At 41.6% G+C, this 10,560-nt stretch overlaps 1 protein-coding gene across 2 annotated transcripts; it reads right to left on the minus strand.

Annotated features, from left to right (window-relative positions):
• Positions 1 to 469: 469 nt before the first annotated feature.
• On the minus strand, positions 470 to 3,831 carry LOC113209743 (uncharacterized). Of its 2 annotated transcripts, XR_008011166.1 has the most exons (9): positions 3,464 to 3,831; positions 3,255 to 3,381; positions 2,227 to 3,176; positions 2,080 to 2,146; positions 1,813 to 1,981; positions 1,579 to 1,739; positions 1,466 to 1,508; positions 1,274 to 1,384; positions 470 to 1,193 (listed from the first exon to the last, which is right to left on the minus strand). XR_008011166.1 is itself a non-coding variant. In XM_052267669.1 (8 exons), exons 1-7 carry the CDS (start codon positions 3,596 to 3,598, stop codon positions 1,501 to 1,503), a joined length of 1,617 nt encoding a protein of 538 aa, XP_052123629.1. In that variant the 5' UTR covers positions 3,599 to 3,831; the 3' UTR covers positions 1,207 to 1,384; positions 1,466 to 1,500. The 2 variants fall into 2 exon arrangements, 1 of the variants encoding a protein (XP_052123629.1); XM_052267669.1 differs by lacking the exon at positions 470 to 1,193 and having other exon boundaries at positions 1,207 to 1,384.
• Between the last annotated feature and the right edge of the window lie 6,729 nt (positions 3,832 to 10,560).

Genomic DNA, 10,560 nt, shown 5'->3' on the forward strand with positions numbered 1-10,560 from the left:
CCAGGCGTAAAAAAGTGGACCGCACCCAGAGGGCCGTTTAGTCCGGAGAATCAAATTCAAAACCGACGAAATTTTAGCTCCTGGGACCAAAATTTTATTCGTGGCGATGAAATAATTTGGTCTAGATGACTTAATTTGGTTGGTGCGACTATATTTATTGAAAATTGTACAAGAAGACTAAACGTCTTATAGCTGTACACACCCAGAAGACCGTTTAGTCCATATAACCAAATTCAAAACCGACGAAATTTTAGCTCCTGGGACTAAAATTTTATTCGTGGCGATGAAATAATTTGGTCTAGATGACTTAATTTGGTTGGTGCGACTATATTTAGTTAAAAATAGGGTTACTAAATTTTAGTCAGTTTTAGGAACTAAATTTTGGTTCTTACAACCTTGATTTACACTGTAAAGAATATGTATGGGAAAAATCCCATAAATGTGTATGAAGCAAATTACATACACAGTGTGTGGGATTTTCCCCACACGACTGTGTGGGAAAAATCCCATACGCGTGTGGTAGATCTGCTACACACGTATGGGACTTTTCCCACACAGTCGTATGGGAAAAATCCTACCCCCGTCTTGCAGATCTGCTGCACGCGTATGGGATTTTTTCTGTACGACTGTGAGGTGTAAATCCCATACGCGTGTGGTACTTTTGCTCGACAAGTGTTGAGCTCGTGCAACACAGATGTATAGGGTAAATATCACATAGTTGTGGAAATTTTGCTAGGCTGATGTAGCCTTTTGCACATAGAATAGTGTTGGCCAAAGCCCATCTGCCTGTGGTCATTCCCCTATGCACACGCTGCAGTTATGACTCAAAAGTTTGTGTAGATTGTTATGCCCTTTGTTTCCATTAGCGAAGGTGTGGGTCGTCCTGAATCATCCAGAAGAAAATGTATGAAAAGAAAAAAACTTGTAGATAAAATTTCAGTTTTATTGAAAATTGGTTTTCAAGGGATCTCAATAATTTTGTACATGATTTAACAGCTTTGGAAGTCCTGTAAACAATACAGAATAAATAAAGAGAAGATAAAAAACCTTTGTGTTGCATAATTTGATTTCAAACGTATACCCAGCACACACAAAGCAAAATAGAACATTGCTACTCAATAAAAAGTTGATGCTCAATAACAAGTCTCGTTTTAAAATATAGTTATTGCACAATAAAAAATTATTGGAGAAATCTGAAATGGAAAAAAGTTAAGATAAAATAATAAAATGTTAGCAATAAAAAGAAACAAGTTAATCAAATTTAGAAACTTACCATTAATAGGACGCACGGATGCATTCTAACAACCTGGATCAGTCAGGTTGGGTAAGAATCCCTTTGCAGACATTCTACACAATATTTTGTGTCAGGTTAAAAAAGGAATCACTGTGGACAGAATGAAATATTGTGATAAAAGGCTAGAGTAAACATTGCACTGAAAATCCATGTGGCTGAACTGTTACTCACCAAGCAAAATAAAAGAAACTCATTAGTGCTCTAAACTAACTGTCTGCAAAATTGAAAAATGGTAGAATGAACAATATTGCATTAAAAAGACTAATTTAGATTTAAAAACTCACCATCCATAACATGCATCCTTGTCATGTTCATCATTTTCACATAAAAACTATCAACTTTAGCTATGGTCTTTTTAACCATTGGGTCCACGCTATTAGTCGCTCTTCGCTTATCACCTGGTGCCTTCCTGGTACCTTGCACAGGATTTATTTTAAAGATGGCCCTAAGATAAAATAAAGAAAGCAAAGTAGAGAAGTTTGAAAGTATGGAAAATCTACATATATTGTGATAATAACCTTTGCATATACTCTAGAAACCTTCTTCCCTTTTCTGGATAGTGGTAGTTAAAATTGTAGTAGGATAAAAATAGCAGCTTGAAGGCTTCTAGAGCATTGTTTGTACTAGTTATGATGTCCCCCTCACAGGCAATGAAGCACATACAATTGGAGTCAAACCATGACTGTCCTGGAAATAAACCATTTCAAAGTTTAAAAAAACAAAAACAAAACAGTTAGGAACATACAGAAGCCCAACCATGGTAAACAGAAGAGGGGAGAGCATACCTCTGATTATGAGGAGCGGCCGGTCCACTTCAGCCATGGGTTTGACTTCTTCAACATTGGTTCCGCACTGCAACAACACAAGAAATGTTACTTTCATTAAATGGCAGTTAAAAAAATATTCCATAAAAAGATTTAGGAAGTACTCACATCAACCAATTTAAATAGGCAATTTAAATCTTCTTTTAAGTATTGGACCAACATAATAAATGCTGCTATCAAGAATGGTTTCCGGCTATCCATAAGTCTTGAAGACGCTTCGGCCTCCTCTCTCACTACTTTGATTTCAGATAAAGTTTCCCGATTGCTAGAAGTTTGATTTGTAGACGTGCAATAGTCAGCTAAAAAATTATAAAGACTTAAAAGCCGATTGTGGGAGCCAGCCCACAGCGTCCTTACATCCTTTCCCAACAGCATAGTGCTGTGTGCCTGGAAAGGATTAGGAGATTGAAGGGCGGGCCACTTTGACAACACACTGTGTATATCTCCTTTTCTGAAATTAATCTGGTGGCGCTGGAGCCAATATGACTTCTCCAGCAACTCCAGAAGTTCAGTTTCAGAAGAAGTATCCGCCAATTGTGTCCTCAGTCTCTCTAGGGTAGCTTCATTTTCATTAGCAGGTAAATGCGGTTGCCACGCAGCACATCCATAAGAGTCGAGTTTGTCATTACATATGTGAGGCCACTTCGGATCATCTTCATCCTCATCTTCAGCTTCATTCCTTTTTCTTTTGTTTTTCTTTGCTTGAGGCTTAATGAAGTTTACTCGCTCATAGAGGCTGTTAAAGAATGATGCTTTGCCATCACTAAGTAAGTCACCATCAGCATCTCTAATCTCGAATGGTTTGGGATACTTCTCAAAAAGATCATTAGTTAATGATACACAGGTTTTTCTGGAGAAATCATTCCTAGCTGACATGTGAGCAGCAAGGTTGTGAAGGATTGATTTTCTCTGACGAAGATCAATGCATCCTGACTCGAGATGTTCCTTAAAATCATCAAGTACTCTCCATGGAAAATTGCCTCTAGCATTTGAGAGACGAGGAGTGGAAACTGATGGTGATGAATGGCGTTGAGAAGCAACGGTAATGTTCGGAGTAACTGCAATCAAAGGTCATAATGAAGGAACCTTTCGTACAGAACAGGCACTTGATTAGTGTAAAATAACAATATAGTTACCATTAATCACGTTTTCATTGGTGTCCATCCATTCCCCAGTCTTTGGAACTAGAGTTAGCTCAGTCAAAGGAGGGAGATGTGTCAGCACTTCGTCGTCCTCCAAAATTGCTCCATTGTCCAGAACTAACTGTAAGCACCAAGTTAAACATTCGGATAAGCTACACTGCCAAACCAGGTTAAGGCTAAGGCACAATCAATGCCAAACTCACCTTGAACTCCCCTGGCTCAACCTCAAGCCTCTCAATGGCTCTGTTGATGATATCGTCAATGGTAGGTTTGGTGACAAGAATTTTGGTTGGCTTATCCTTCACTTTGAGGGTAAAAGTAGGCACTGCTGTAGGCATCTTGGCTGAAACAAAGACAAAGTTAGCTTTCTAACCTTAACATGTTTGCCACAGAATTGCAAAACAAAGAAAACTTTATTAAATCAAGTGTAACAGACCACATAACCTTCAAATTGTGAAGGAAAGTGAACAAGAAAACCAAACTATGTTAGCCTCCTGACCTTCACACGTTTGCCACAGTATTGCAACTCAAAGAAAACATAATTAAAGCAAATACCACAGACCAGATAACCTCCAAATTGTGAAGGAAAGTGAACAAGAAAACCAAACTAAAAACGAAGGAAAGTTATCTAGAATCGCAGTGTGGTGCTAAATTTAGGCTTTTGATTAGGCACACTCAATTAACGGAGGACAGAATCATTCGGACAAAGTAGTAAGGGTCGGAATAATAAACACACAAGTACGAAGAAGGAAGGTGGGAGCTGAGACAATTATTCCAAAACTAATGAAACTAACCTTACCTTGTTTGTGCGCTTATTTTTTACACGGTTTCGCCAGACACAACAGCTGTTGAACACAATGCCTATCGGACGGGCCAAGCCTAAGCAGCACGGCAGCACGAAACTAAATTGACACTGACGGACCAAACAGACGGAGCTGGAGAGGTGACTGAGGCAACAGCTGATTTCGCAGCTCGAAATGAAAAGCCGGTCGTCAACTGAAGGGGGAAGAGAGAACGCAGCACATAAATGAGAGAGACAGCCAGAGAGAGGAAGTACTACCAACCTCAAATCTTACAAACTCAACCAACAAAAGTAGGACACATGCCGAGGTACATTCGCTTCTTTATCAAAACGAGTATTGACAGCCTAATGAATACTTTTCAGATCGATATTTGTCTAAAATCACGAAAACAGGAGTAATTTGCAGCATGAGGTACTCGCCGTCAGATTGGCATGAACACTGACCTCTCTGGACGAAAAACAAACACTCTTGTCTGCTGTGCTTGTTTAACTTAAAATGATTAAAAAAAAACAATAAAGATATCCGAATCTTCGCGCTGCTACGAAGTAATGATAAAACTGAGACGATCCCTCTCTGCTATGAAGTACACAGGACACGGCGAACAATGGTTCTACAGCCAAGAAACTCAGCTTGGCCGCAGCCTCGCTCTGCACAGTCTTAGACATAAAACATCTGTGGAGTGGTTGCTACTACTTGTACTATTATTAAGAGGGTGGGTAAGATTTCATATTCAAGTAAATTTCCTCCCTGTAACTATAGCCTATTTTACTTTGCTCATAAAGTTTCTCTTGCAGCAACATTTAAAATTAGAATGCTAAGATTCAAAGCGAAGGGTCGACAAGTTGTTGGATTTCGCAAGCTGTTGTACAAGTTTTGCAACGCGTCTCAAGTAGTGATGCTGTGGTCAAGGCTTTCCATCTGGTTATGCTTTACCCAATTTAACTAGGCTATTAAAGTTGGTCACACTTCAGTAATATCGAGGTGGGTATGGTTTTATTTTTAAGTAAATTACCTCCCTGTAACTATCACCAATTTAACTCGTATATTTTCCTCTTACAGGTTACAACTTTATCATTTATAATTAGAATACCAAGATTCAAAGCGGAGGCGGAGGGTCAAACAAGGTAATGCTTCACCTGCTTTACATTCCCTTAAAGCTAGAAACTGGTCAATGATAAATTGAATGTTGAATGGATACTTGAAGGAGTTACCATCCATGACTCTCTTAAACAAAATATTTTTCATTTTAATAACAAAGTTATTTATTGATCTAGTTCAGATCACATATCGGAGGGGGTGGGAGGGAAAGGGAATTACTCCTCCCAAACCCAACCAAGCAAGCTGTTTCCAAGGAAACCTTTCAAAAGCATTGCAATGCCTAGTGAAAATGAATTGGACCGGGCATGTAATAATTTTATCGATGTAAAGTTATGGTTAAAGTATTTTGATAACAAAAGTTGTCAATACCAGACTCTGATCATAGCAAAACTGCTTTCGTTTCAGGAAGAAATTGTCAAACTGTCGCGCCTGATAGCACAACTACAGAAAAAACGTACCATGTTCGAAAGAATGAAAGAATGGCCATCCAATGCAGGCGGACAAAGAGGTAAGCACAGCCACTATCATCAGCTCCACACTCGGGCTCTTCTTGGCGCCGAGGTCGCCACGCTCCTCCGGCTGGCCGAGCGAGGAGGGGTGCTAGAAGTAGTGACTCCGGTGACCTCAGTTCATGGCAGCCTGTGCCCCCCCCCCCCCTTTCCGACGTACTCCTTGGCCTCCGCCATGCTCCACCCGGCTCGGCGAGGGCCAGGAGCGTGCGCTCTCCGACACCTTCAACACCTCGATCGAGGTCTTCTTGGCGAGGACCTTGCCGGCGGCGCAGGGCGCGCGCCCGGCGCCATCACCAGCGCCACGATCAAGAACTCCTTGGCGTCGAGGTCGTGGCGTCGCTCCACGCTGCCCGCCGCGCCGCCCGCGCGGCATAGCCGGACTTGGAGGCGGCCAGGGCCATGGCCGCGCGCGCGCGCCCTCCGACACCATCAGCACCACGATCAAGGTCTTCTGGGCGAGAACCCCGGCGGCGGCGAGGTGCGCGCGCCCACCGCCTCCGTCAGCACCACGATCAAGGTCTTCTTGGCGAGGACCTTGCCGGCGGCGCAGGGCGCGCGCCCGACGCCATCACCAGCACCACCATCAAGGTCTCCGTGGCGTCGAGGTTGTCGCAAGCCTCTGGCCGGGCGACTCCGTGGCGTCGAGGTTGTCGCAAGCCTCTGGCCGGGCGAAGAGTGTACGGGCGTAGCAGTGACCTCTCTGACCTCGAATAGCTAATAGCTGTCCTCCTCTTCCCCCTCCCCCTCCCCCGCGGGCGCTCCTGCTCCATGGTCTTCTCGGCCAGGGTGGGCAGCGCAATGTCCATGCTCAACCCTTGTATTGTTGAGTACTTCTGAGATTGTTTTCAATGTCTTGTTTTGTTCCCAGCATGATTGACTGCTCTCCCCCTTCAGTCCTATCTATCCATCTAACTTTAAGATGTTCTTTGTATCTTTATAATTTATAGATAAGGAGATAAAAAACTTTTCTAATGTTTGTTTTTTTTCCTTTTTTGCAGCCGGCCCTGTGTACTATCCAAGCCTGCGAAGATACTTTGGGCGTAATTGAGAGTGGCATTTGTGTTTGCTGCAGTAAATTCAGGAGTTGCAGAGAAGAAGTGAGAGTATGTGTTGTGATTGAAACTTTCATTATGTACAGTTAAATTAAAAGTATTTGGTAATGCATCACAAATTTATTAAAAACTTTTGTCATTTAAAAAAAAACAACTGTAACGTTAATCGGCAATATCGGCAACGGCAACCTTTATCAAGACGGGATACTTTCACCTTACCCACGAGCGCTTTTTCAGTTCAGAAAGCTGTGGTTAAAATCAAAAACAACGAAAATCAGCAAATTATGCTAGATTCACCATTCAAATTTTGCTGAATTCGTAATTTTTGCGTGCGCGAAAACAAGCACATTTCATATTTCAGAGCGTTCTGGTTCAAACTTATAATTTGATCAGACTGAGACCACTTCTCAAGTGGACGGGCCATGTGGCGCGCGGTGCCGATTGAGCTCTAAGAGGGCAGGGGTTGGGGCGCGGGGCGCGAGGAGCTGCGCTGCGAGCCTCAAGGGGCTGAAGTGGGGGTCGGCCGGCTCGTTATGACCCGGCGCGGGGCGCAGCTTGAAGCAAATGCTGTAAATGTTTACAACTCCAGCAGAGCGATGACAGGAGACTGCCACCGGGCTTGGCACGGACAGCCGGAACGGACGGAAAGCCTTCCCCCACAACCTAATATTATAGCAAGACTGATCTTTATCAACGCCAATCGGCTTATCAAAACTGGAACTTGAACGTCAATCGGCAATCTTTATCAAAACTGGATAACGAGAACCGGCAATATTTATCAAAACGGGAAACTTTTACCTTCGGGTAGAGACAGACCACAAGGGACTGTCTAAAAAATAGGTGACATGTGCTTTTTCAAATTTTGTTATGAAGTGAACAAAATATTACTTTGAAATACAATACAACTATATCAAGAGGTCTTCATTTCTTGAGCAACTAAACAATGTGTGTAGACATGGTGAGGTACTGGAGAGAGGAGTTTATCTGGACTTATACACTTGTATTTGTTGTCACCGTCTTGTAGCTCAAAGAAACGCATTGAAGAATTGAATTCAGTTTGTTTCACTTCCACAACCAAGTGAGGTCCATGGTCATCGACAAGCAAAAGCACTATACGACCCATTACAACATTAACATTGTAAGCCTCTTGTCTCAGAACAACAACATCTCCTTTCTTGTACGTACAGCCTTTGTAGCAGAAAGTATTGCACTCATAAATATCACCAATTAAATTTTTCTCATACATTGCCACTTGCAGGTTGAAATTGTACAAATTAATATTTAAAAGATTTTTTTCAGCAGGTAAAAAGGTTTCATAATCCTCTATTTCACGTAGCAGTGCCTGATAGAGCTGATGCTTCTCAGCAAGAGAATAAGTCACATTTTTAAAATTCTTTAAAACTCTCATTATTCTTTTGAAGTAGGAATGCTTTGACTCAAAGCGGAGGGTCCAACATTTCATTAGATTCCCAAGCTCCTTTAGGAGTTTTGGGAAGTGCGTCAGTAGTGATGTTTTGGTCGAAGCTTTACATGGGGTAATGCCTTCACTCTTAAAGTTAGATACTCTCCAATAGTCAACTGTAAATGTGCAATAAATGAATGATGAATAGCAGGTGCTGTGACCATTTCCATAATCTCAATCATCTTGAGGATGGCCAACCAAGCAGAATTTTCAACATCTTTTATTTTATCTCCAATAATTAGGGGGAACAATCTTAAGAGGGTCCAGACCTGCCAAGCTCCTCCCACTACTTTTTTGGCATCTTCACAAAGAGGTACTGGCCTATCCCTCAAATCAATAGAGGAGTACTTGAAGTTTTCAATTCTTGTCTTTAAATTTGCATAAGTGAACCACCCCTTTTTCTTTACGAAAATCTGCGTGAAAAGTGCCAAATCATAAGCAATTACTCCCTCAGTAAGATCATGTCCCAGACATGGCCCTAGTCCTGGCAAGCAGACATGGAATGCAGCAAGCTGATTAAAAAGTGAATCACTTTTAATACCCTCATAGCTCTTATTAGAGGTAGATTCTAATTTTAGTATAGAATTTTTGTAGCTCTCTACTGTCCTTTTGGGGTGTGACTTCTGTAAATATACAAGTGGTTCATCTAAGCTTTCTTCATCGCTGTTGTCCTCCGATTCTGACTCGCTGTCACCTGAGCTAACACCATCAGCTTCACTTTCAGAGTCGGTACTCACTTCCTCTCCATCACTTGAGTCACCAGCCTCCATTGCTTCAGAATCCTCTTCAGTACTAACTTCAGGAATAGTCTGACTAGGGAAGTTATTCAAGTCTTTCCTGTGAATAAGGCAGTAGCGACAAAAGTAATGCGATGTACTGAAGTTTTCTACAAAGCCGCCAAGGCTGTGACTGTCCAAGTTGTCCCCTGCAATGAATGCAATAGCTGCTTTTTTAAATTGGTTTGGGCTCACCTCAACTCCATCCTTTTCAAGTTTTAGTAAATTCTTCACTATTGTACCAAAAACCTTTTCTGCATTGAAGTACTTTTTACGGCACAGTGCTACAAGCTGGATATTTTTTGGATTGGAGCGCTCATGGGGTGGAAGGTTTCCCAACGAGTAATATACAGCTAAAATTTTATACTTATTCTTAGCAGCTCCAATGGGACATACAACTTCAAATTCATCTTGATAGAGAATTAAAGGTAGAGCATCAGGGTTTTCTTTAAAAAATGTATTGTTTTTAAAAACAGATCCATTATAAAAATCTTCCTACACTTGTGTGGCCATATTCTGAATATCTTGTAGAAGAGCTGCTGAAATGGCTTTGTCATTTAACATAGCCTTAAGTGAGGCATCAATTGGAACAAAGTGAAAAACACGTTTCTTTCCATCATCACCAACACCCATATTAATTTCTTTGGGTTTCACGTAACCAGGTAGGTTACGAAAGAATTTTTTTCTCAGGTAGTCTGTTCCTAGTTTTGCATTTGCTTGAGAAAATAGATTTGCAAGCTGAGACGTTACCTTATTCACTTGCTCATTGTCCAAGCCCAACTTCACTAAAGTATCATTTATCAGTTTTAAAATGATATCTGAACCAACTTGGTCGATATTACTCATCTCTGATGAAATATATTGCACTGTACTTGCAGGCACCATAAACTGAGTTTCCAGTTTTAAATAAAATTGAGCAAGATTTTTCAAATATAATTCATGAACATCTACTGGCACAGCAGAATCTTCATCACAAGTTGGAGGGCCACCAGGACCTAAGAGTTCACCGTCTTCTTCAAAACAAAGATTTTCAGCACAGTCAAAAACAGTCTCTTGATCACTAACAATAACAAGCTCAGATTTATGCTTTTTGCTAATGTGACCAGTTAAAGAAGACACCAGAGAATACCGCTTGTTACATGGATGATAGGGGCACAACACCGAATGGCCATCATTGATATGATTCTTCAAATGCTTTAGCAGTTCATCATAACAGTAAAACTTCTCACAACTACCCAAAGTGCACTTGTAAGTTGCGTTTTCTTTAACTGTTGTCTTTTCTGTGTGGCCCTTCACATTAGCTCTGAAGTTGTGGGTTCTAATCAAGTGCACTCGAAATTGCTTCACATCAGGATAAGCATTTGTACACCGTTCAAACCCACATCGAATCTGCCTGTCCAGGCTGCTATGAAATTTATGATGGTCAACATGGTCTTGGCTTTTCAATGTGGTAAAAGCACAATATTTGCAATAAAACATGGCTAAAATAGCCGCAGCTGGGCTGAACACTGGCACATGTGAACATGAAATCAAACAGCCGCCGCCTCGCTCTGCCCAGCCCGGGCCAGCGACTGACCAACTGACCGACGACCGACGA

Source organism: Frankliniella occidentalis, unplaced genomic scaffold, assembly GCF_000697945.3.
Source record: "Frankliniella occidentalis isolate FOCC.00 unplaced genomic scaffold, Focc_3.1 Scaffold57, whole genome shotgun sequence".
Taxonomy (NCBI): domain Eukaryota; kingdom Metazoa; phylum Arthropoda; class Insecta; order Thysanoptera; family Thripidae; genus Frankliniella; species Frankliniella occidentalis.

Bases quoted from the DNA above. Each gene is read 5' to 3' on its own strand.
- LOC113209743 (XM_052267669.1), bottom strand. From the start codon at position 3,598: ATGCCTACAGCAGTGCCTACTTTTACCCTCAAAGTGAAGGATAAGCCA. The intron at 3,177-3,254 runs GTAACTATATTG...CTTTGATTGCAG, and splicing joins CAATGAAAACGTGATTAATG to TTACTCCGAACATTACCGTT. The intron at 1,982-2,079 runs GTATGCTCTCCC...GTTTATTTCCAG, and splicing joins GCCGCTCCTCATAATCAGAG to GACAGTCATGGTTTGACTCC.